The sequence below is a fragment of the Hypomesus transpacificus genome, chromosome 18, assembly GCF_021917145.1.
Source record: "Hypomesus transpacificus isolate Combined female chromosome 18, fHypTra1, whole genome shotgun sequence".
NCBI classification, from domain to species: Eukaryota; Metazoa; Chordata; class Actinopteri; order Osmeriformes; family Osmeridae; genus Hypomesus; species Hypomesus transpacificus.
The window spans coordinates 3,556,898-3,583,387 of record NC_061077.1 but is presented as its reverse complement, the minus strand read 5'-3'; the positions used below and the strand labels follow the sequence as shown (position 1 = coordinate 3,583,387).

Below are 26,490 nucleotides of genomic sequence, written 5' to 3'. Positions count from 1 at the left end.
ATGAGGTAATATTTGCAGTATTCCTGTGCTGTTGCTCTGGTGCCTGATACCATACTGTGTGAGGCGTCAGGGTTTTATGTGGAAGTCAATGGGCTTCGGTGACGCCGGGTAAATCATTAATAGTTTAAGTGTAGTCTTTCCTGGCAGGACTGTCGGCTTGGCAACCGCGGTTGGCTGGCGGGAGAGAGGCTGCGAGTGGGAGGGGCGTGGTTTATGGGGGGGGACCATCAATCGTGTGATTGGTTTGACTGATTAGTCGCCCACGGCAGGTCAGACTGTGATTGACTGCTGAGTGGGTCTGTTCCAGCAGCTCCGCCCCCGCCATCTTCCCACTGGCTAAGCTGGAAACCCTCCCAGCCAATGGGACGAGGCGAGAGCCCCCTCAAACCCTGGTCTGTTTACGTAGGGGATGAGGTTCCCTGTTGATGTGTGCAGCAGACTGTGTGTGTGTGGGAATGTGTTGTGTGTCTGTGTGTGTGTGTGTGTCTCACCAGGGTCTTGTAGTCGATCTGCTGTCTGATGAGCTTGTCCTCGCTGAGGGAGTAGCGGGCCTCTCCGGTGATGGCGTCTATAGGACCCTTCTCCATCTGCTGCTTGATGGCACAGTACAGCATGAAGAGAGGCTCTCCTGCACACTCCTGCAGACAAGAACAGAGAGAGAGAGAGAGAGAGAGAGAGAGAGAGAGAGAGAGAGGGAAGGAGAGACAGAGAGAGAGAGATAAAGACAGAATAAGTGAATAAGAGAATAATGAAGAGTGGAGTAATCACTTCTCAACATGGTGGTGAAGAGGGAAGGTGGAAGTCGCCAATTACCTCCTTGGACACACACACACACACACACACACACACTCTCTTAGAGTCCCTTGCAAGGACTAACTAGGCAGACAGAGAGCACTGTTATTTAGTCCTTAGTCCTTAGTCCTTGATTAGTGTGACGTCCATAATTACAGGGTGGTATCCTGGCGCTCTGGCTGGCTGCCTAGGCACACTGAGGGGCATTCACTGCCACCAGCATGCCAGCAATCACGGGGACCACACAGTCCTCCACTGGCAACCCCCTCTCAGCACCCTGCTCTACACACGGACGGACTCGCGCACGGACACACCGACGCCCTTAACACACGTCGCATGGACATTAACGACCACGAGTGCCGTTTGTCCGATGTTGACGGGCCGATGGGCAGACTTGTGGGGCGAGAGCACCCCGCAGCGGGGAAACAGGTGCCGGGCGACCCGAGCGGCCGCTCCTGCTGTAATGACACATGACGGGGACAGCGTTCCAGTGGGCGGCGGCTCTCTGAGGCTCTGTGACACCATGTGCTGTAGAGACGCCGACACCGTCTCCTGCTCCACTTGGCTAATCACTATCATTAGTGTCATACAGTGCTGAGGCTGGAGGTGTGCTTCTGGGGGCAGGGAGGCCCGGCCAAGAAGAGTGGGGGGGGCTGGAGAGGTGTGTTTGTGTCTGTTTGTGTGCATGTGTGTGTGCTTTGCGTGTGTGTGAGGGAGAAGGTGTGTGGTCTGTACCCAACATGACTGCTGTGTGAGGGAGAAGGTGTGTGGTCTGTACCCAACATGACTGTGGTGTGAAGGGAGAAGGTGTGTGGTCTGTACCCAACATGACTGCTGTGTGAGGGAGAAGGTGTGTGGTCTGTACCCAACATGACTAAGGTGTGAGGGAGAAGGTGTGTGGTCTGTACCCAACATGACTGTGGTGTGAAGGGAGAAGGTGTGTGGTCTGTACCCAACATGACTGTGGTGTGAAGGGAGAAGGTGTGTGGTCTGTACCCAACATGACTGTGGTGTGAAGGGAGAAGGTGTGTGGTCTGTACCCAACATGACTGTGGTGTGAAGGGAGAAGGTGTGTGGTCTGTACCCAACATGACTGTGGTGTGAAGGGAGAAGGTGTGTGGTCTGTACCCAACATGACTGTGGTGTGAAGGGAGGGGGCAGGGTGGACTGTTTGTGTGTGTGTGTGGGATGACATCTTTCAGGTGGTCTATAGGAGCCAATACTGCCGCTTCCTGTTCCATACTGTGCCTATTATGCTGCTGTGTTACTCTGCAGTGTGCGTACGTGCGTGCTTGTGTGTGTGTGTGTCTGTGTGTGTAAGTGCAGGGCAGAGAGAGTGTAAGTCAGTAGCAGAACATCAGGTCCATTGTGCAAGGAGGGCTAACTGCCTGCTGGAATGTGCTGTTGGAGGGAGGCCAGAAGTGTTTAAGTTACATCAGTGCAGATGTTAGAGATCTTAGAGCAATCCACCAGCCATCCACCAGCCCTCTCCCTGCCTGCCCCCTGCCTCCCTCCTCCTCCTCCCCCTGGCATCTCTCATACCACCAGCCTCCTTCCTTAAGCCTGCCTCCTTCCTCGCCATTGCCTCTCTCCTCGCCCCAGCCTCTCTCACAACCCTGGCCTGCCTCCTCATCCCTGCCTGCCTCCACACCCTGGCCTGCCTCCTCATCCCTGCCTGCCTCCACACCCTGGCCTGCCTCCTCATCCCTGCCTGCCTCCACACCCTGGCCTGCCTCCACACCCTGGCCTGCCTCCTCATCCCGGCCTGCCTCCTCATCCCTGCCTGCCTCCTCATCCCTGCCTCCCTCCTCATCCTTGCCTCCCTCCACACCCCTGGCCTGCCTCCTCATCCCTGCCTGCCTCCTCACCCCTGCCTGCCTCCTCATCCCTGCCTGCCTCCTCACCCCTGCCTCCCTCCTCACCCCTGCCTCCCTCCTCACCCCTGGCCTGCCTCCTCACCCCTGCCTCCCTCCACACCCTGGCTTTCCACAGTCAGCACCATGATCTGACTTCAGAATGACTAGAGTGACTGCAGTTAGATGTCATAGCCATTCATTCATGTGAGGATGAACCGCAAGTGTCTCTGGCAGGCCAGGTGAGGGATAATGTTCTCATGGAGGGCTATAGTGTCTCATATGGGACATTTAGAATCCCTCGTTCAAGGTGTTTGCCTCTGACAAATCCTCTTGGTAAGGCAAAATAAATTCAATTTAGAAGATTTAGTCAAAAAGTTCCCTGTCTGGAAGGACTTATGGAATTAAATGTTTGTGGAGAGGTAGCATTTTACCTTGAGTCTCTCCTGGTACAATATTAATCTCCATGGAGCCGAATACGTGGAGGAACCGATCGGTGTGTGTGTATGTGTGTGTGCGTACGTGTGTGTGTGCACGTGTCCAGATGGCGTCCTTACCTTGAGGAACCTGTGAAGTAGGAAAGTGAACCAATTGGTCAGCATCTTCTCTGCGACGGACTCAGTCCTGCAGGAGAGATGAGAACACACAGCGATCAGCCTCACACACACACACACAGCAGCGACACAGGTCAGGAGCAGGGGTCACGAACAGGCCCACAGGAGCACAGATCCTTCCTAAGGTTAGGGTCAGGACTTTGAGAAGGTCAGACTAAGGTCATTCCAGGCTTTCTGGAGCTCATATGAACAGTGGTTGGTGATCTGGAAGGTCGAGGTTTAAGATACACAAACTGCTCCGTGGGCAGACTCTCCCCTTATTCTGATCAGTACTTCAGAGGGGTCAGAGGTCAGGGGGGGTCAACGCACCTCCTGAGGAGCAGTTTGGGATGGTTCCTGTTCTCCAGGTTCTTCTCTATGAGGTCGGCCAGCAGCTGTTTGAGGACCACGGTGGCGTACTCCATGCGGCCCTGCAGCGCCGCCATGAGGAGGGAGGCCACGTTGCCACGGTCCCTCATGGAGAATGAGCGTTGGGCCTCCAGGGTGTGGATGAAGGTCAGCAGGAACATCTTGTTGTGGAGCAGCTGGCTGAACAGACGCAGCGCCTTCTCCACGTTGGCTGGAGACTGGAGGGGACGCGCGTGTGGGCGTGTGTGTGTGTGTGTGAGTGGCAACGTGTGTGTGTGTGTGTGTGCAAGAGAGGTGAGATGTGCGTGTGTGTGTGTGGGAGAGAGGTGAGATGTGTGTATGTATGTGCGAGAGATGAGTGGCGAGGTGTGTTTTGAGGACAGACAGCAGAAAGAGAGAGAGAGAGAGAAGTGTTAGTCTCAGTAAGGCAGCATTAATAAAACCTTGGAGGAGGCCCTTCCTCCCGGGCAGCTGCCTGTCTTCCCAGTGTTTCAGCAGTCCAGGTCTCCAGACAACCAGACCACTGTCTCCTGAGAGGCCGCTACAGCCACAGGCTTTCATTAAAAAGAGAGGAGGAGGACTGAGAGAGAGAGAGAAGGACTGAGGGAGGAAGAGAGAGAGAAAACAGAATTCTGCAAAGCCTCGTACTGAGGTAAAAGAGGGGAGGGATCTATCGTTGCTTCTTTTTGGCAGAGAAACAGTATTAAAGAGGTGAACTTAAGATACCTCAGTAGAGCTAGAGGTACCAAACCAGACCACTGACATATTAAGTATGCAGAGACAGAGAAGAACAGATCTAGTATTAAAAACAGTAGAAGAAGTAAGAAGCAGCAGATCTAGTATAGAAACTGGGGGGAGAGGGTGGAGCAGATCTAGCACATCTTACGTCTAGCTCCTTGAGGACGGGGTGCTCCTCGATCCCGGGGAACATGACCCTCATGGTGTAGGTCCGGTACTCCAGGAAGGGGATCTTCACCCCGTCCATGTCGTTGGTCAGCTCCTGGATGTCTGTCTGCAGCTCAGCGAACGCTGCAGGACACAGGGGGGTCAGGGGTCAACTGAGGCCTGTGTTTGAGTGGAGGTGTGTGTGGTGGAGGCGTGTGTGGTAGAGGCGTGTGTGGTGGAGGCGTGTGTGGTAGAGGTGTGTGGTGGAGGCGTGTGTGGTGGAGGCGTGTGGTAGAGGTGTGTGGTGGAGGTGTGTGGTGGAGGCGTGTGGTGGAGGCGTGTGGTGGAGGTGTGTGGTGGAGGTGTGTGGTAGAGGCGTGTGGTGGAGGTGTGTGGTAGAGGCGTGTGTGGTGGAGGTGTGTGGTGGAGGTGTGTGGTGGAGGCGTGTGGTGGAGGCGTGTGGTGGAGGTGTGTGGTGGAGGTGTGTGGTAGAGGCGTGTGTGGTGGAGGCGTGTGGTGGAAGCGTGTGGTGGAGGTGTGTGGTGCTAGCAGGACCAGGAAGACACCTACCCTCCTTACACTCCAGAGCCACCCGGGACTCCAGGTTGTCCATCTGCAGCTGCAGCCTCTTGAGGGTGCGGTCGGCGTCGCGGGTCTTCCTCTTGTAGGCGATCAGCACGGCGATGATGGCGATGAGGAGCACGCCGCCGCCGGCACCGATGCCGATGATGGCGGGCAGCGTCAGGACGCTGTCTGAGTAGATGTGGAGGGTCCCTGGGGAGAACTCCATCCCCCCCACCATGATCTGTAGGACACACACACATCCCGCACACGCATACCACACACACACACACACACATATAACACACACACATACAACACACAGCAATCAGATTTATGTGTTCATGTGTCTCTTAATAAACCATGGCTTTCCATGGTTTCCAGTAGGCACAGTTCAGTAAGTAATTCTGTAGCCCCCAGGTCCAGTAGCTACCTAGCAACACGTCCCAGGTTGAGTGCCTCTGAGCAGGGTTGCATGTGGGCAGCTCTCCTCCCCCTCCTCTCACACTGCACGGTAATGAGCTTAGACCTCCTACCACCCTGCCAACCAGCACCACCTTTATCCTGTCCGTCCTCCATCACTCCCCTCTGTCCACTACCTCATCTCCACCCCTCTCCGTACCCTCCTTCTGTCCTACTACCCCTCTGCCTCTCCCTTCTTCACCCTTCCGTCTCCCGACCCCATGCCTCCATCTTTCCACTACCCCCCCCCCCCCCCCCTCCCTCCCTCTATCCCCCATCCCCTGCCTGGGTGTGAATTATTGAGTGGTGGATGGAGAGAGAGATTGAAAGAGTCATTAACACTTTGCTCTCTCCATGTCTCCACCCCCCTTCCTTCCGCCCATCTTTTCTCCTTCCTTAGCTACCTAGCTACCTAGCTACCTAGCTACCTCCCAAACCCTAATCACCGTTAAACACAGATATGGCTGGGCAGGTGAGTATGATGTCATTGAAATTACAGAAATGACATTACCAGAACTCGTTGCTCTCCGGTCAGCTCCGGCGAATCACAGAGCAGCTGGGATTCAGACACGGTTAACAGGCAGGGCGTCTCTCCAATCATCACGCTGTAGTTGAGGCGGCTGTTGCCGGGGGCGGGAGGAATGAGATTCTTGCCCTGGTGACAAAAGAGGTTCTCTGCACTTAGACAACAACAATATTCAGCAGCCCGGAGCATAAACAACCCTGACCGCAACACTTTGCAGTTCTACTGAGGAAAATCAGATCACACACACAGACAAACACACACAGGCCCTCACACACACACACACACACACAGTTTTAGCGCCCTCCTTTCCTCGGGGCCAGGTGGTCTCCTGTGTGTCAGAAGCTTCCATCAGAACCCCAGGCACCTCATTTCCTATTCTTCAGATAGGCAGGGTTCCAAGTCCCCCACTTGTGTGCTAAATCCAGGCATTTACCATTAGACCAAAAGGTCAGCCCCTAGTTTGAGCTCCTTTACCATCTCCTCTACATAGATCAAAAGGGAGTTCACGCTTTCACCATTAGACCAAGAAGAGACCAGCCATCCGCTCACGACTGCACCCCCGCCCAGAGGGAGGGTCCAGAGGAGGGGAGCTCTCCTCACCTTCAGGATGATGGGCGAGCCGGGCTTCACCTCCAGGATGCCCGTGTTCCCCAGCGGGTCGAAGGTGGGGTTGGGGTAGTAGGTGAAGGGTGTGCCGTTAAGGATGAGGAGGCTGGACACGTGATCCAGGATGAGGCCAAACTCGTCCGGGTGGAGCCCCCCCTCCGGGGCTGAGTGGGGCCGGGTGTAGATGATGCCGGGGGCCAGGCAGGTCATGACCTGATCACTCACCACCGTGCACACCTGGGGAGGGGATGACGAGGACTTAGCCTGGCACTCTGGGAAGCAGGGGGCGCTGCGTTCCACTCTGAATCACTCTCACGGCTGGCTTCGGTACGTTACTTTTGTGACCTGTGTTGTGCCTTTCGAGTGTGTGTTTGTGACTGTAGGTGTGTGAGTGCCCGCGTGTGTGTGTGCGATGTGTGTGTGAGGGTGTGGATCCGTGTGTGGGTGCTGCTCACGTTAATGGTCTCCACTCCTCCGTACTTGGACCGGACTTTGGGCTCCTGGATGGTGAGCAGGTTGGTTCCTGTGACGGTGATCAACGTGCTGCCACTGTGGGGGAGAGAGAACGACACGAGAGAGTGAATGAGAGCAGAGGAGAGGAAGAGAGCAGAGGAAAGGAGAGGAGGAGAGGAGTGGAGAGGAAAGGAGAGGAAGAGAGCAGAGGAGAGGAGGAGAGGAGTGGAGAGGAAAGGAGAGGAGGATTGGATGAGAGCAGAGGAGAGGAGGAGAGCAGAAGAGGAGAGCAGAGGAGGAGAGGAGAGGAAAGGAGGAGAGGAGTGGATGAGAGCAGAGGAGAGGAGGAGAGCAGAGGATGATAGCTGAGGAGAGGAGGAGAGGAGTGGATGAGAGCAGAGGAGAGGAGGAGAGGAGTGGATGAGAGCAGAGCAGAGGAGAGCAGAGGAGGAGAGCAGAGGAGAGCAGAGCAGATGAGAGCAGAGGAGGAGAGCAGAGCAGAGGGTGAAAGCTAAACTCACTTGACGATGCTCCAGTTGGGTTCGATGCTGAGGATGGTGGGGTCCTCGGTGTAGATGTAGCGTATTTCGGTGCTGGTCACCTCCGCCTTGTCAATCAGCAGACGGATGGAGGCGGGGCCAGAGCCCGACTGGGACGCAGGCGTCACACACACTATCTCCCTGTTGGTCCTCCTGAGCAGGGAACACACACAGGGATCGGGATGTTGACTGGCTGCCTGTGAGGTGTTTATGTACTGTCTGTTAACTGACTGCCTGCTGACTGACTGACTGCCTGCCTGCTGGCTGACTGACTGCCTGTAGACTGACTGCCTGCTGACTGACTGCCTGTGGACTTACTTGACAAACAGACACTCTTCCTGGGCGATGAAGACTCTGACATTGCTCCCAGCCTCCAGGTGGATGCCAGCGACCGTCAGTCTGGTCCCCCCTGACACGGGTCCCCTCTCTGGGCGCACGTGGGTCAGAGTGGGGGTCTGGAGGAAGACAGACGAGACACACACACAGTTAACACAAACACACAGTATTACTGTAATACACACACAATCTCACAGTGTTTACATGCACACAGACACACACAGTGTCAACATGCACACAGACTATATTTGTGTGGGGTTTACAGACACACACCACACACACTCAAACTATTACGGCGCACTAATGTCCTATTGAAAATCTCCATTTTAATGAATATCTGAAACAAGAACGCCTGATTCTCATTATTCTGCTGGTAATTGCTGTGCTCTGAGTCTGGTAGAACTGTGTGTGAGTATAGGTGTGTGTGTGTGTTAAGCTCAGTGACAGTGAGTAGAGTTAGCGTGCTTCATCCCAGCAGTGATTAGCAGGCAGGGTAATTGTCCTGTCTCTGTCCTCCACAAGAACCCAAATCCAGGCTATTGATTGGTCGTTTAAGGCGACCAGTCAGCGCTCCTCATCTGGGCGTCCCGTTGACGAGCGGACGAGATAACGGCCAGACAGAGCCAATGTGCTGCTGTCGCCCGGGTGACGGGAAGGCTGCTTCATTACTGCACGTCAACATTGGCTAGAACATTGGCTAAACTTTCAACCTCTGTATTAAAGTGTGTCTGTCAGATCTGCCTTCCTGGTGACACATACATTTCCACTATTCAACTTAGACGGGTTCTACATACAAGGCTTTCTTAACAAGGGGCCAGTTTAATATAGTGAATGTCTGTCATCTTCAAAGTCATCTGAAATGTCCACGTGTTAAAAGGCCCACGCACCACGAAGGAGTAGGTCTGTGAGGACTGGGTGCGGTACTCTGCACTGCACACCCCGATACACAGCTCCACAAAGCCACCGGGGGAGTGGGGCAGAAGGGCCTCCGCCATGTCACACACGATCCTGCAGGGAGCACACACACACAGTCACACACACACAAACACACACAGTACATCATTAATATCACATCTGAAACCTTACATTTTATAGTTTGCTGTTTCTTTCTGGTTAAAGAATTTTCAATAAATACATGTAAACACACTTAGGTCATAAAAAATTTAGTATACATAAATATACTAGTACAGATAGTATAAATATAAATGAAAGTGTAGTATAAATACTTATGGATAGAAATGTGTATATTTATAGAGGGTATACATAAATAGTGATATTATTGGTGTGTAAACTTGTGGCTGGTACCTCTCAGCGCTGATGTAGTCGGCGGGGACGGGGATGCAGCGGACCCCGGCCACCTGGACGTGAGTGATCTCCCTCACCTGCAGCCCAAGGTTCTCCCCCTCGATGGTGACCAGCGTGCCCCCCTCCCTGGGCCCGGTCAGGGGACGGATCTACACACACACACACACGGGAGCACACACACACACGGGAGCACACACACACATAGGTGCGCACGTGCACACATACACACACACACAAAGGTCGGGGTTAGGGAGAGCCAATTAATCAACGTGATTCAATCAGTCAGGGCCTGTCAAGGTTGAGTCCCAGAGTGCATTACAGTGCATTGCACTGAGAGCAGGCAGGGGCAAGGGTTGGAGAGAGGGACTGGAGGGAGGGGCGGGAGGGAGGGGCCAGAAGCTTTTCTCATCACACGGACTGTCCGTCACAACACTCCATTCACATTATTGTAGCAGACGGCAGTGTGTGGGTTACCTTGGTGATGCGGGGGTGGCTGCAGCGCAGGTTGTGCCTCCCATGGTGCATCCAGTTCTGCTCGGCCACAGGACAGTGCTGCCTCAGGAGACACTTCCTGCTGTCCAGACACCAGCCACACTCAAACTCTGCACTGGCCTTCAGACACTGGCCACAGCTGGACCTCTGGGCCTCACACTTATACAGCAGGGCTGAGGAGGGAGAGAGACACAGACAGAGACAGAGAGAGACAGAGAGAGAGACAGAGAGAGAGACAGAGTAGAGAGACCGAGAGTAGAGAGAGAGAATGAGACAGAGCGTAGAGAGAGACAGAGAGAAAGAGAGAGACAGAGAGAGAGAGACAGAGAGACAGAGAGAGAGAGAAAGAGAGAGAGAGAGACCGAGAGTAGAGAGACCGAGGGTAGAGAGAGAGAGTGAGACAGAGCGTAGAGAGAGACAGAGAGAAAGAGAGTAGAGAGAGACAAGAGAGTAGAGAGAGAGAGAAACCGATAGTAGAGAGAGAGACAGACAGAGAGTAGAGAGGATGAAAGACAGAGATAGAGTAGAGAGAAAGCAAGAGGTAGAAGAGAGAGTAAGTTACTGGACGGGCCCTGGGGTTACATAAGACAGAAAGTGTGTCTTAAGAAGATTAAAGCTTGTTTGAGTTAGTGTCCTGGTTATGTGTGGTGTCGTAGGTAATACACGTAAACCTATGGGGTCGCCCACACAACCCCCCCTTCAAATAAGCAGCTTCATTTGACATGTCCAAGAGTGGGACGATGACTGACACCTTCATCTTTTGTACGTGGTGATGAGATGCTTCTCCAGGGTGGGGAGTGATACACACCTTTCATGTTGGGAGGCTTGTCGATGAAGAAGTCTCCGTCCCACACTATAGAGAAGTCCACAGGCAGGTCCCCTGACTCGTCGCCCTCGTACCAGTACTGTGACACACACACACACACAAAGATAAGCAAAGAAGCCAATTTCAGGCGAGAGGAGAGAAGACAAGACAGGAGAGAAAAGTACACAGGAGGAGAGAAATGAGGAAGGAGGGGGGAGACAGATGAGGAAGGGGGGGGGCAGGAAGAGAGAGATGAGGAAGGGGGGGGGCAGGAGGAGAGAGATGAGGAAGGAGGGGGAGACAGGAGGAGAGAGATGATGGAGGAGGGGGGAGACAGGAGGAGAGAGATGAGGAAGGGGGGGAGACAGGAGGAGAGAGATGAGAAAGGAGGGGCAGGAGGAGAGAGATGAGGAAGGAGGGGGGAGACAGGAGGAGAGAGATGAGGAAGGAGGGGGGAGACAGAAGGGGGGGGTGATTAGAGTAGGGGGTGATTGCAGAGTAACACAGAGAGCACTTAGTGTTCAGCCCACAGAGAATACTGCTGATCACACACATCGATCCCTCGCCAGAAACTGCTCGCAGTTCACTCGACTGTCAGAAGGAGGATGAGGCCCAGCCAACCTGTGGGAGTGTGTGTGTGTACGTGCGTTTGTGTTTGCAAGCATGGCTTGCCTCGTTTGTGACTGTTTTCCCAGTGTCAGTCGTCAATCTCAGTCAGTCAACCATATCGCAAAAACAGATATGCTTTCATCATACTTCACGCATTCATATTCCAGACAAGTTTGTTCCATACAGAGGGAGCATCAGAGGAGGTTGTTGACGGCATGGTACAACAGAGCCACACCCACAGTAACAGCACCTTCCCAGGCTGCCGCAGCCTGGGAGAGCCTCCAGAGAAAGCAGCCAACCAGAGCCAAGCTGACTGGAACTGAAGACATGTATTGACTCATGCCAGTGGAATGACAGAAGACTAATGTTGTGTTGCGGTTTGTGTGTGCGTGTTTGTGTGTGTGACTGATAGAGAACTAATGATGGGGGTTAAAGGTGAGTGTAGACAGTTTGTGAGTGTGTGTGTGTAGAAGACTGATTGAGAACTAATGCAGAAGGTTAAAGGAGATTGGAGACAGTGTGTGTGTCAGACTGATTGAGAACTAATGCTGGAGGTCAAGGGTGATGGTAGACGGTGCGTGTGTCCTGAGTCCCGGGGTCCGTCACCCATCCATAGCAGCATGTGTAAACACTCCTGAGCTACACACCATCACCTCCGGATGCCACCAGTCAGGGGGCACGCTAACTGCAAAATCATCTGGGGTTTGCACGTGTGTTTGTGTGTGTATTCCTGCACGTGTGTGTGTATGTGTATGCCTGCATGTGTTTGTGAGTATTTCGGTGTGTGTACTTGTGTGCGCATGCTTATATCAGCATGTGTGTGTGTGTGTGCACATGCTTATACCAGCATGTGTGTGTGTGTTAAACCTTTGACCAGCTGCTGTGGGACATAACTTGGAGGCAGCTAGGCAGAGCGAGGAGGAGTGTGTGGGTGCTGAAAGGCTCAGTTGAAGACCGGTGAACCTGTTGACACAAGGCACCACATGCTTCTACATCTCTATAGGGACCTGCATGCTGTGTGTGTGCATGCGTGTGTGCCTGTGTCTCAATAACAGAGGTAGATCACGGATCAGCAGCTCTGTGGTTAAGGTCACTGGACGGCCGTGTCCATATCCCATCTCCTCACGGCCCTGTCCATATCCCATCTCCTCAGAGCTCAGCTCAACCAGAGAGAGTCCGTCTCCAACCCAGAAGCTTCTTTGGTCTTCAGACAGCTGACGAGCTACACCATGACAGGCAGATCCTATACCATTGTAGTCCTTCATTCCCCAAATCAAAGCCGTCAGCGAGTAAATAAGCAGTGTTCAAAGCCTTGATACACCCCCCCCCCCACACACTTCTTTACTCATCCCTACTGCACACCCCCACACACACACAAACACCCCCACACTCCTGTCTAGATATGGTTGTGGCCCCCCTCCACCTCCCCAAGGCCCAGTGATGGGCTCCACAGAAGAGCCATGCACAGCGGATGTATTTGAGGTACTAATGTCTTTTCTCTGCCTCTCCATCTTCTCAAGAGAAAAGCTGGGCAGCTTTAAGGAGATTAGTTTGTGTATGTGTGTCGTAGTGTGAGCACACACGTGTGTGTGTGTGCGCTCATATGAAGTGTGTAAAAGGGTAGAACAAGCTTTTTGTGTCAAACCGAACAATGAAGCTCATCTCAGATGCTACTGAATTGATTTTTCCCCCCCTCCTCCTCCCCTCTTCCTCCTCACCTCTTCCTCCTCCTCCCCCTTTTCCTCCTCCCCTCTTCCTCCTCCTCCCCTCTTCCTCCTCCTCCCCTCTTCCTCCTCCTCCCCTCTTCCTCCTCCTCCCCCTTTTCCTCCTCCCCCTCCTCTTCCTCTGCATCACGTCTTCCTCTCCTCAGGAGCAGGTGACTGGGTTCTGATCAGAGACAGAATGGCCCCGTTCTGTCAGCTAACCGCTAACCGCCAACATAATCCCACTGTCTAAAAAAACCCCAAATCCATTACTACATCCTGAATGAAAAATAACATTGTTCACACACACACACACACACACAGAGAGAGACACACCCGCGCGGAGGACGTCATGCGGTGCTGCCTGCTAGCAGACGGCTAGACGCTGCGGCCGTGATTTAGCGTCGGGCCTCCTTCTGCGGCCGTATTAATGGCGCTAACAGACAGCTGCTCTCTGGACACACGAGAGCTGTTGCTTTTAATCATTAGGACTGTGGAGGAGACGAGGATGAGAGATGGAGCCTGCGAACGCTCCACGGGTCAGGGGCTTGTGCACCACTATATATTAATACTCTGACTGGAGACTTCTCTATGTTTAGTTGACTCAAAGCAACATACTCATCGACTACATCCGGAGAGCTTCCTGGACCAACGCAGATCTCTGCCTGGCTTGGAGACATGGGAGGCTAGGGCAGTGTAAATGATCATGACACCGTTAATGTGTGTGTGCAGAGATGTGCGTGTGTATATATATATAGACTGGAGGCAGATGGAGAGTGGAGGCACCAGTATTTAAGCAGGCTGAGCGTACGTGGTCAATGTCTCTCTGTGACGGAGTGAAAATCAATTCACCTTAATGACAGCCTTTTTACTGCTCATTTAATTAACATTCTGCATTCCAACCACTTCAGCAGAATTCCTGCAGGAAAAAGAGCCTTTTCTCCCCCTCTAATACACAGTCATTACGGCGGAGACGGTATTAAGGAACATGGCCAAACGGCTGCGTCGGTTTAGCGGCCCTGTGATGACGTCACCCCGGGGGAAAACGGGAGTGCAGTGGCCGTCACCAGGGACGCCGCTGAGGGAACAGACACAGCCATGCCGTAATCTGGAATATTCCTGGGAGCAATGACGGTGGGGTCGAAGGTGACCACATAAACACAACCTCCTGGCTGAGGGTGAAATGATGTCACCCAGATCTGCATGGAACACTGTTTAATGCTTGGGGTGCGTTTGATTTGGTTCACTTTGACCAGTGCTATAAAAGAGGACTGCTCCCCAAAGTACAGCCTCTGGTAAATGAAACGCACCTGATGCCTTGACCTATGTCGCCGATCCGGGTATGACGTCAGGTCTAGGACTCAGAGAGTTCTGTCTCAGAGACAGAACAGTACAGCATGTGACTTAGTGGAACTCAAGACACAGAGAGAGGCGCAGGGGGAACTAATGCTTTGATTACTCCATTAAGATTGCACCAGCTGAGCCTCATCCTCTCTGATTATTGGAGCTGAGAGATGCACACACACACACACACACACACAGGAAAGACACAAATGCACGTAAATATACACAGAAATGGATTTATACACACAAGTAACTCAAACATTGAAATGGATTGAAACAGAGAGAGAGAGAGAGAGAGAGAGAGAGAGAGAGAGAGAGAGAGAGAGAGAGAGAGAGAGAGAGAGAGAGAGAGAGAGAGAGAGAGAGAGAGAGAGAGAGAGACAGACAGACACCAGGCAGGATCCTCATCATTCAGCCTATTGACTGGTCACCTTATTTATTAGATTAGAGAACACCTGCTACTGACAGACACACACAGAAACACACACACACATCCATGTAAACACACACACACACACACAAACACACCAATGTTGCGCCTGCGCGGCCATGCAGACCAGTTGAAAGACCTGCACTGTAAATGTTTCTGACCGCACACAAATCAGTATCATTTTATAAAAACTATAAATGTTCAATTGATTGGCCAAAAGCGGCGAAGCCCACTTCATACGTTTCAATGTCACTCTAGGCTATACGCAAACTTTAAACAGAACAACAACCCTGGTGCTCAGCTCAAGCTTTGACTGGCAACGAAAATCAGGAACGTTACCTTTACAGGCACCCCAAAAAAGGGGCAGTTTTACATTGAACACGAATGGCTTGATGAAATCGTTCAAACGGACACAAGCAATGGACAAAAATTTGAGGGAAACATTGACACACACCCATGTAAACCCACACACAAACACACACACCCATGTAAACCCACACACAAACACACACACCCATGTAAACCCACACACAAACACACACACCCATGTAAACCCACACACAAACACACACACCCATGTAAAGCCACACACAAACCCATGTAAACCCACACACAAACACACACACCCATGTAAACCCACACGCAAACACACACACCCATGTAAACCCACACACAAACACACACACCCATGTAAACCCACACACAAACACACACACCCATGTAAACCCACACACAAACACACACACTTATGTAAACCCACACACACCATTTTTATGTTCTTTTTTTTACCTGCTGCAACGTCTCAATTTCCCCTTGCAGATTAAAAAAGTAAGTACAAGAACTGAGTGATGCAGATAACTAACCTCCCTTGGCTGGTTGGATGCCTCCTCTGAACTTAAACCTGATCTGTCATGCAAACAAATAACCACCAAACAAACACTTCCTACTCCTTCCCTGACATTTTACACAAACTCATTTCCTGGTGATTTCCTGATGATTCATCGTCACTATTCATTATCTCCACTCAGACATGATTTCCCTTCACTGTTATTGTGGGGTGTAGTGCATAGACATGGTGCCCACACAAAATGCTGCTGCTGTAGCTCTGTGTTTGACTGGCCTTCTGGAGCAGAGTGACACAGCCTTTCCTGTGCCCAAAGTCAGGCTGACAGGTGTGGAGGTCTGGACTAAAGAGTAGGTCACCCTAACCCTAACCCACTCATGTTGACCACACCTCACCTAACCCCCCAACCGTAAGCCACCACAGTAGGATGGACAGTCAATACCTCTCTGTAAGGTAGGCTGTGCACAAGACAACCCAATGTAGTGCACGAGGCTTCCATTCTGCCTGAGCGAGCAGTGCACAGCAAGCTATTAGACACACGCGCACACGCACGCTCTCGCGCGCGCACACACACACCGGAATGTTCCTGCTGGGCTCTCTGATTGGCCACTTGTAGAGCATAATGGAGTAATGAGTCCATGCGGGCTCTAAGTGTTTTTATTCAGGGCCCAGCCACTGGGCCGCTCCGCCGTAATGCCAGGCTTTGTCACGCCACTCTCTATTGAGAGGCTGGGGCAGAACTTCGGCTTTGTCTGAAAAGCCGGTCCTGTACGTTACCCCGGCAACGCTGCCCAGGTCTGTTGCCGAGGGGTCAGTGGCGCTTAGCAACACTTGCGTTTGCGGACTATTTTCTGACAAAGTTCTCTCCCGTCTTGCCGGAAAACGATAGAAGTCTCAGTGTGTGTGTTTTGATTAGGAGGTGAGTGTGTGTGCCAGAAGTTAGGAGTGAGTTGCGTGTGTGTGGGTGTGTGCGTCATGTATAACCTAAAGCCTGCTGTCAAGATGAAAATGCATAAAACGCACAAAAACCTTTAGACTAGCACAGCAAATGCTTATTGAGTTTCAACTCCAAATGCTTGATTTATCATTTCTTTGAAAGGTTACGTGTGTGTGTTTTTTGTGTACGTGAGTGATGAGTGTGTGTCTGTGTGTGTGTCTGTGTGAGAGACAGCCTAAGTATGAGTGTGTGTGCGTGTGTGTGTTGATTTATTAGGCACATGGCAGCACATTGCTGATGTGTGCAGTACAAATCAAGACTGTGGACGGAGAGAGAGAGGCAGGAAGCACAGCACCTTCCTACTGCGCCCCGGCCAATCACAGCCAGCGAGGACGTCACCTGGTTACAAAAAAAAGACCAACCGGCCGACACGGATCAGTCTGAATGATGTGTCTAATCTCAATTGAGAATGTCTCTGACTGAATATGTCGTCAAAGGTGAGCTGAATCTGCCCCTGGGCTTGATTATTAGGGATTGGTTTAGTGGTAGTGTGTGAGAAAGGGGCGGGATCGGAGGAGGGGGCGAAGAAGGAAGGAGACAAAGAGAGGTGAGGGGTGAGGAGGGGAAGGAGGGGTGAGAGAAGGGGGAAGAGTGGGAGGGAACGGTAAGGAGTCACAGGTAATCACTCCACTAATTAAGCTCCACATCCCTCAATCCAGAGACAGGGCAGAGGAGACGGAGAGATAGAGAATAGGCAGGGGGCGGAGATGAAGATGGAGCGATAGAGAGAGAAGGGGGAAGGGAAGAGGAGGGATGCATAGATTAAGAGAGGGGGAGGGGAGAAGATGGAGAGATACATAGATTGAGAGAGGGGGAAGGGGAGAAGATGGAGAGATACATGGATTGAGAGAGGGGGAAGGGGAGAAGATGGAGAGATACATGGATTGAGAGAGGGGGAAGGGGAATGAGATGAGATGGAGGGAAGAAAGAGTGAGGGGGAGAGGTATTACTTTCTTGAATGGGGAAGGGGAGAAAGAGAAAGTAGATAGAGAGTAAGAGAGAGAGAGAGACAGAGAGAGAGAGAGAGAGACAGAGAGAGAAAGAGAAAGAGAGAAAGAGAGAGAGAGAGATTCCTTATAGAGGTCCTGAACTTTGAACCCCAGGCCCTACTGCCCCCCATGTCAATCGGGGTTCATATGGGGGATGGGGGAGGGCATGTGTGTGTGTGTGTAGAAGGAGAGAAGGGGTGGGGGGTGACAGACAGGGAGAGTGATGTGGGAGAGTGAGAGAAAGCAGATGGATGGACAACAGTTGCTCCTCCAGGTGGGGTGTGTGTTTGTGTGTTTGTAAGGGGGGAGGGGCTGTCTAGGAGCCTTCACAGGGAGAGGACGACAATAAATCGTGTGGTGGGCAGTGGGGCTTGGGTGTGTGTCTCTGTGTGTGTGTGTCTCTGTGTGTGTGTGTGTCTCTGTGTGTGCATGTGTCTCTGTGTGTGTGTGTGGGGGCGGCGGACGTGATGCTCATTATTAAATTGCCACGGGACATCAATAGTCCTGTGGAAGGACGTGCTCCCACAGCCTGACCCCCGGCCTGCAGGGGTCAGGGGTCAGGTGGAGGCACACTCCCTGACAGAGACAGGTCGGCCCCCCTACGTCTGAAACATCCGTCTGTCTCAGAAACACACACACCAGTACACACACCAATCTCACACACACATACACACACATAAACACTGCAAATCACACACATACACTCACTCAAACATACAAACACACACGTGCATAAACCCTACAAATCACCCCCCCCCCCCCCCCCCCCCCTCCCAGTGCCCTGTCCTTGAGTCACATGGCCAGCTCCAGCCATATGAACCACCACATCGTGGAGACGAGCTGCTAATTATTTGACAAGATTCCCCGGGGTTACCGTGGCAACCAGATGGGTGACAGAAGGCTGCCGTCTGTAATATTACTATGAGACAGTGGGAGGGGGAGGGGGGGAGGGCGAGAGGGAGACAGAGGGGCAGCGAGGGGGAGAGAGAGAGAGTTCGGGAGGAGGCGCCACAGGGAGAGAACGAGCGAGCGAGCGAGGAGACTCTCAATGTCAGCTCACTGACATGTCACATTTTTCATTGGGATTGAGAAAATAAGTTTTTAATGTTTAAAGGAATTGATGTGTGTGCTGATGCTGCAGATAACATTTCTCTCCTCCAGACTCCACGCAAAGTCACCTTGATAGCCGCCTCTGCATATCCTCTCCACACAAAGGAAGAGAAAGAGGGCGTGCGAGGAAAGGCATGTGAGTGTGTGTGAAAGAGAGAGAGACAGAGCCAGACAGACAGAGAATGAGCCGGACGGACAGACAGTGTGAGAGTGTCGTCATGGTGTTACTCAGCTCACCGAGGTGTTCTGACACTGGATGCAGGAGCTGTTGAATCGCACGGCAGGAATACGCTGGCTCTTGCCCTGGATGTTGAACACACATTCATAGTTCTTCTGGCCAGACTGGGGCTGGGGAAGGTTCCGGGCACGCAGTGTGATTGGTCGAACAACCCCCGCCGGGACCAGGATGTCGCTGGTCGGCAGGATCTGAGGACAGCCCTGAGAACACACACACAGAAACACACACACAGAAACACACACACAGAAACACACACACACACAGAAACACACACACAGAAACACACACACACACAGAAACACACACACAGAAACACACACACACACAGAAACACACACACACACACACACAGAAACACACACACAGAAACACACACACACACAGAAACACACACACACAGAAACACACACACACACACAGAAACACACACACAGAAACACACACACACACACACACAGAAACACACACACACACAGAAACACACACACACACAGAAACACACACACACACACACAGAAACACACACACAGAAACACACACACACACACACAGAAACACACACACACACAGAAACACACACACACACAGAAACACACACACACACACAGAAACACACACACACACACAGAAACACACACACACACACACAGAAACACACACACACACACACAGAAACACACACACACACAGAAACACACACACACACACAGAAACACACACACACACAGAAACACACACACACACACACAGAAACACACACACACACAGAAACACACACACACACAGAAACACACACACACACAGAAACACACACACACACACACAGAAACACACACACACACACAGAAACACACACACACACAGAAACACACACACACACACACAGAGTAACGAGTTATTAAAAACCCCACCCAGCAAGGACAAAGCCCAAATGTCTGGGAGCTGACAAAGCAAACAATAAGTCTAAAAATGAATAAACATGAATAAAACTGTAAATTAGGAATAAAAATAAACATGAAAGGGTTTCATTATTTATTAACACTTGGACTATAAAAGACAAAAAGATGCTAAAAGCTGAAGGACACGCTGAGAGGAGAGACAGTGGAGATTCATGCTGAGAGCAGAAGGGTGGTGCGGAGGTGGAGAAATAATATTATCCACTACTCTGGTTTCCACTACTCTGGTCTCCACTACTGTCTGTTCTCCACTACTCTGGTCTGTTTACTGTCTATTCTCCACTACTGTCTGTTTTCCACTACTCTGGTCTGACTACTGTCTGTTCTCCACTACTCTGGTCTAACTACTGTCTGGTCTCCACTACACTGGTCTGATTACTGGCTGGTCTCTACTACTCTGTTCTCCACTACTCTGGTCTAACTACTGTCTGGTCTCCACTACACTGGTCTGATTACTGGCTGGTCTCTACTACTCTGGTTTCCACTACTCTGGCCTGATTACTGGCTGGTCTCCACAGCAGAGCTCATTGGAGCGAAGGCAGGAAAATGGAGCTTGTTAATAAACACAGTCACTTATTAGTGGTTCTGTCTTGGGCTGAAGAAGACAGATTGATCCCAGATTACTGTCCAGAACCATGGCAGAGCTGGGAGTGCATTAACTGGATCTGGAACTGATGCGATGACCGGCAGACAGGAGAAAGACTGTATCAAATGGTGCTAAACTTCTCTACCCAACAACTGTTTGTAATGCAGTGTTAGTGTTGGTACAGCAGCTGCAAGGGTTCTATCAGCCGTTCTCACAGGGCTGAATGGTTGCAGGCCATCTAGTCTAATATGACTTCCATTAGGCACTGAACAATAATCAAGAAGCTGGTAGCAGTGATTTACCAGGCTGGAGGGCATACATCACTGCTGGTGCTACCTGCCTGTCCCAACACACACACACACACACAAAAGCATGCATGCACAAACACCCACGCACACACAGTAGTAGGCAGGCACACACACATTTACAGGCAGGGGCAGGCACAACACTCACACACACCCCCCCCCCCCCCCCCCCCCCACACACACACACACTCACCCACACACACTCCCACACACACACCCCCACACACACTCACCCCCACACACACCGCCCCACACACACAGTCACTGCCACACAGCGCTGGGGCAGGAGGACGCTGCTCCTGGACCCTCCCAGTCATACATCTTCACAGTGGCAGGCCCATTTGTGAAGGTTTGTACACAGATGCTTCAATAGCTCCCATTTTCATATGCTGTGTATGAAAAGAAAGATTTACTTCCAGCACAGAGGGGTGACACAGGTGGTGGAGTGTGTGTGTGTGCGTGTGTTTAGGAGTGTTTATTTGCAATTGTGCAGCGGGTGTCTGTTCCTGACAGAGAGCAAGTGAATTTGTGTGTTTTTGTGGTTGTGAAAGAGATATGTGTTTGAGTGTGCGTGTGTGTGTTCATACTGGAATATGAATACAATTTATCAGCACGATTGAATAATCTCTGGAACAGAAGGCCTGTTAGCCTCCCTGCAGTGATGAATGACTGCACAGTTCTCATCGCTGGCCTGGCAACAGGCACCTGGATTTCCAACTACACTCACTGATATCCCATAATAATACCCCACTGCAGTACACTGTAAGTACCACACCTGCTTCACAAGTAAGACACCAGTGAAGTTTTGCTCATCAAACCCTAACTGACCATAACCTTAACCGGAAAACTGAACCTAACCTTTACCAGTGGCACTAACGGTTGGTTAAAGTGTTAAACACCTCCCTTTACTGTAAACAAAAGAGAGGGAGAATCACAGAGCTGCACAGGCACAGGAGAAAGTTTGAGGTACAAAAAGTAGAGCAGGATCAAAATCATTCCCTGGCAACAGCCATCTATAAATACAATTGGACTAGCAATCTTGACTAGCTCGGTTGTAATAGCTCTACCACACTGTGCCATGAGGAGAGCTAAGTAATTGTGTGTGTGTGTGTGTTTGTGTACGTGTGTGTGTGTATCACTGAGAGCTATGGAACAGCTTCATGACCAGACAAAGAGCGAGAGATCCGTATCCTGAAATAAGCCACTCACATCAGACCCAGTGCATCTGTTGCTAGGGAAAATGGAAGGATTACAGTTGGACAATAAAGACCCCCTTCTTATTTACAAAGATGGGCTGTGTGTGTGTGTGTGTGTGACTGTGTGTTCAGTTCACTGTATCTTGATAGAGTGCTGATTGGAGTGAGCTGAGAGGATGCTAGAGGCAGGGGTATATGTCTTCCATATGCATCTCTCATCCTTGGCTTGAGGTAACCTTTCCTCAAAGGTAATTGGATAGGTCAAAACATGTGCTTCTCTCCACAGCTGAGAAGGACCACGGCATTCAGTGACCAGAAATCAGGTTTCTCCAAGGAGGATTTTAAAATAAATATTTATAACATGATCATTTCAAAAGACCAAGCCACCTCATACACAGACAGACAGACGGACACACACACACACACACATACACACACACACAGACACACACACACACCACAGTATTTTTTAGGTAAGGACCATGATGAAGCCCTAATGGGTTTTTTACCTTGTTCAATTATTGAAGTGGGCACATTCTAAAAGCACCAAACTAGCAGCTCGTCTCTGAGTCTGAGTACTTCTACAGCTCTGGTGAAAACACACCTCCACACGCTCCAAATACGGGCCATTCTGAGCTAAGAGATGGACTAATGCCTAACCACACACACACACACACACACTAATGCACGCAGGCACACAGGCATTCACACACGCACACAGCCATATGAGTCACATAATACAGAGGGAGAAACTGAGCCCTGTGTGGCAGAGTAACTGAATAGCCTGAGTGGCAGCTGAACTCTCCTCTCCTCCCTCTCTCCATGTCTCTCCTTCTCACATACCAGCAGAAAGAGGCTGCAGCATGCTTCTATACTCCCCCCGTGCTTAGTCACTGTTCCTTCTCCTCCTCCATCTCTCCTTTCTTCTCCCCCTTAATCCCATTGCCGGTCTTCCTTCTCTCTAATCCATGAGACAGGTTCGTCTCCTCCGCCTGCAGTGAGAAACACCTCCAGATCTTCGGAGAGCTGCTCCACTTAACGGCAGCTAGCTGTGGTCTGACGTATTCCCTGCCATGCAGCTCCATGTTTGGTAAAGTTAGATAGCTGAGAGCGTTATTAGACCATTGGTAAACCAGGAAATTCTTGCAAACAGTCATAGGGGACCAGAGAGGGGCCTATAGGGGACCAGAGAGGGGCCTATAGGGGACCAGAGAGGGGCCTATAGGGGACCAGAGAGGGGCCTTTAGGGGACCAGAGAGGGGCCTATAGGGGACCAGAGAGGGGCCTTTAGGGGACCAGAGAGGGGCCTTTAGGGGACCAGAGAGGGGCCTATAGGGGACCAGAGAGGGGCCTATAGGGGACCAGAGAGGGGCCTTTAGGGGACCAGAGAGGGGCCTATAGGGGACCAGAGAGGGGCCTGTCGGGTAACAACCTGGGGGGGAGGGGGGGGTTTGAAGCCAGAGGGACTTCCACCACAGCGTTCCCAGGGGAACTGATGGCATCTTACTGTTTGTCGCTTAAAGTGTTGTTAACGTACAAACAAGATAGCTTATCAATCCTGCTGCCTGTGAAGACAGGGAGGAGGAAGGGGACTGGGGGGATATGAGTGTGTACGTGTGTGTTGGTGGTGTGCGTCTGAACTGGGCCTTGGTCTGTGCAAGGCCTCTGGTTACACAGTGAGTAATGGCCCACTCGGTTTTCAGAGGCCGAAGGGAGAGAAGGGGGGGGGGGGCAGGAGGGTGAGGCAGGGGAGAGGAGGGGGGGCACTCCGCTGGGGCCCAGCAGGGTAATGGGCTTCTGGTGACAGATGCACACTGTGCCACTTCCTGTCTCTCTAGGATCCTGATCCTGCGATTCGCCGACCACCGCTGGGCAGCGAGTCTGCGGCCCGACTTCCTACGGGGCTAATGCCTCCTCTGTCACTCACACCACCATTAATTACCGGCCGTCGCTTGCTAATGAAGAGCCGTCCCACCGTGCTGTGCTGCCGAGAGGAACGCAGAGGGGGGTGGGGGGTCGGGGGGGAACGCTGTTTGATCTCCCACGGGCCTCTGGGAAATGGCCAATGAGAGAATAAACTGTCTTTGAGCTCTATAATGTGTGTGTGTGTGTGTTTGTTGACAATGACCTGCCTACACAGCTCAATGTGCAAGACCCCATTTTTTGAGTGTTGTTTTGAATCCAGATCATATTTCAAACTATCATAACATCCTCTTCCTAAATCCCTCCGAACAAAAACATTCTTCTCCTTTCTCAGGAGTAAGCAGTCAGTGTGTGAGTGTGCATGTGTTGTCTGTGCGTGTGTATATGAGCGTCTGTGTGTGTGTGTGTATATGAGCGTCTGTGTGTGCGTGTGTATATGAGCGTCTGTGTGTGTGTGTGTATATGAGCGTCTGTGTGTGTGTGTGTATATGAGCGTCTGTGTGTGTGTGTGTATATGAGCGTCTGTGTGTGTGTGTGTATATGAGCGTCTGTGTGTGTGTGTGTATATGAGCGTCTGTGTGTGTGTGTGTGCAGGTCCCAGGGGGGAGTCTAGTTTCCGCGGTAATAGCAGTGACGAGGGAGTAGCTAAACTAGCTAACTAGTTGACATACACTCTGCGTCAGGACCCATAACCAGAACATCAGTCACTGCTCTCAGCTCCAGGACCACCGCTGCCATCCTGCACGGTCCAGCACACCCAAGACACAACTCTCCACCGACATCTCCAATAAACTCGACTGTACAACGCTGTTTAACAGAAAGCCACCAAGCTTATCCACGGTGTCTTCCAATCAAATCTGGGCACAAATCAAATCAAAAGGTATTTGTATAGCCATTTTTTAGCAATGTCAGAAGGCTTCACATACGCCCATAGAACTGCCCCTCAGCCACCCTAAACCCTCAAGGAAGACAAGGACACTGTACTCCTCCAGTACAGGAAATGTCAACTTTCTCTTAAAAATGTAATATTTCCGAGTGTTGGGTGTCTTTCTTTCTGTTTGTACTTGTTGCGTTCTTCCAGGTTGTGTCTGTCTGGTTGTGTGTGTCTGTCTGGTTGAGTGTGTCTGTGGTTGGTGGAGTGTGTCTGGTGCTGTACAGTCTGGGCATGGCGGGGCTGGGTGTGGAGCTGCTAGCCTGGTCTCTGTCAGTCTGGATGGAGCTCAGCTGGTGCTGTGATCCTCCCATATCTCTGCCTCGCACACACACTTCTGGGCTGGGGCTGGGGCGATGGATGGAAGTGCGTACGCGGGGGTCTGTGTGCGAGTGTGTTCTGGATTATAGACCAGGAGCTGCCATGTCCTTGGAGAGGCCTGAGGGGAGGCGTTCAAAACCCTCTATCTCACTCCCTAGCTTGGCACGCACACACGCACACACACACACACACACACACACAGCTATAGCTGCCTGCATGGCTGCGTCTGGGTGTTTTTGGAGAGAGAGTCCTTGTTGTTTTTCTGAAGCACCTCTCTCACCCAGAGCCAACTCACGCTGGAGCACAAGACTGAAGATGAGACACACTCCACTGAACACTTTACAGGCTACACACACACACACACACTGGCACGCCCATCCGTACACACAGGTTAGAGCCCCCACAACCACATCTAACAGATGTCTGCTCACTGGTATCAGCTCTGACGTCTGAGAAGGTCTGTTAGCCCGTCGGAACTTGAATCGCTCCTTCTCTTCCACCTCTCTCTTTCTCGGAGTCCCTCTGTCATCTCCCTCTCGTTTCTCATCTCGCTCGTCCCCTGCCGCTCCTCTCTCTTCCCCCACCATACTCCTTCACTCCTCCCTTCCCCTCCAGTATCAACATGAGTATGACTCACTCTTTTTCGCTGAGTAATTCCTTTTTTTGGGGGGGGGGAGAGAGAGAGAGATAAGGAGATCGTCAGGCCTGGTTCCGGGAGCAGGGAGGGAGGGAGGGGGAGGAGGAGGGGGAGGGAGGGAGGGGGAGGAGGCAATGGGCTCCCCCCCCTCTGGCAGGGTCTGATAGGCTCCGATAAGGCATCTCTTTGATGTTCAGTTAAGTGTAAAATTAAAATGTGCCAAAAGCCGAGGGGTGCGTGCGTCCTCCCCCTCAGTTCCAAAAGGGGCTCCTCTCTCTTCTCCCCTTCTCCTGTCCTCCTCCTACCCCTCCATCCCTTCTCCTGTCCTCCTCCTACCCCTCTCTCCTTCTCATGTCCTCCTCCTACCCCTCCATCCCTTCTCCTGTCCTTCTCCTCTCCTCCATCCCTTCTCCTGTCCTCCTCCTACCCCTCCATTCCTTCTCCTGTCCTCCTCCTACCCCTCCATCCCTTCTCCTGTCCTCCTCCTACCCCTCCATTCCTTCTCCTGTCCTCCTCCTACCCCTCCATCCCTTCTCCTGTCCTCCTCCTACCCCTCCATCCCTTCTCATGTCCTCCTCCTACCCCTCCATCCCTTCTCCTCTCCTCCTCCTACCCCTCCATCCCTTCTCCTGTCCTCCTCCTACCCCTCCATCCCTTCTCCTGTCCTCCTCCTACCCCTCCATCCCTTCTCCTGTCCTCCTCCTACCCCTCCATCCCTTCTCCTTCTCTTCAGTCATCCCTGCCTCTTTCGCCGAGTGGAGGTGTGGGGGCGGGCGGCTGGAGGCTCAGCCCTG

At 51.9% G+C, this 26,490-nt stretch overlaps 1 protein-coding gene across 1 annotated transcript in view; it reads right to left on the bottom strand.

The window, feature by feature from the left end:
• plxna3 (plexin A3) overlaps window positions 1–26,490 on the bottom strand; it is a 43,708-nt gene that overhangs the window by 4,800 nt on the left and 12,418 nt on the right. The window contains exons 6-20 of the mRNA XM_047039832.1: window positions 18,841–19,041; window positions 10,581–10,677; window positions 9,755–9,945; window positions 9,281–9,429; window positions 8,863–8,983; window positions 7,958–8,094; window positions 7,622–7,792; window positions 7,103–7,196; window positions 6,642–6,884; window positions 6,027–6,170; window positions 5,063–5,297; window positions 4,494–4,636; window positions 3,569–3,825; window positions 3,203–3,269; window positions 492–638 (exon numbers count right to left, since the gene is read on the bottom strand). Of these exons, the coding sequence (XP_046895788.1) occupies window positions 492–638; window positions 3,203–3,269; window positions 3,569–3,825; window positions 4,494–4,636; window positions 5,063–5,297; window positions 6,027–6,170; window positions 6,642–6,884; window positions 7,103–7,196; window positions 7,622–7,792; window positions 7,958–8,094; window positions 8,863–8,983; window positions 9,281–9,429; window positions 9,755–9,945; window positions 10,581–10,677; window positions 18,841–19,041 (2,397 nt within the window). The remainder of the gene's footprint in view (window positions 1–491; window positions 639–3,202; window positions 3,270–3,568; window positions 3,826–4,493; window positions 4,637–5,062; window positions 5,298–6,026; window positions 6,171–6,641; window positions 6,885–7,102; window positions 7,197–7,621; window positions 7,793–7,957; window positions 8,095–8,862; window positions 8,984–9,280; window positions 9,430–9,754; window positions 9,946–10,580; window positions 10,678–18,840; window positions 19,042–26,490) is intronic.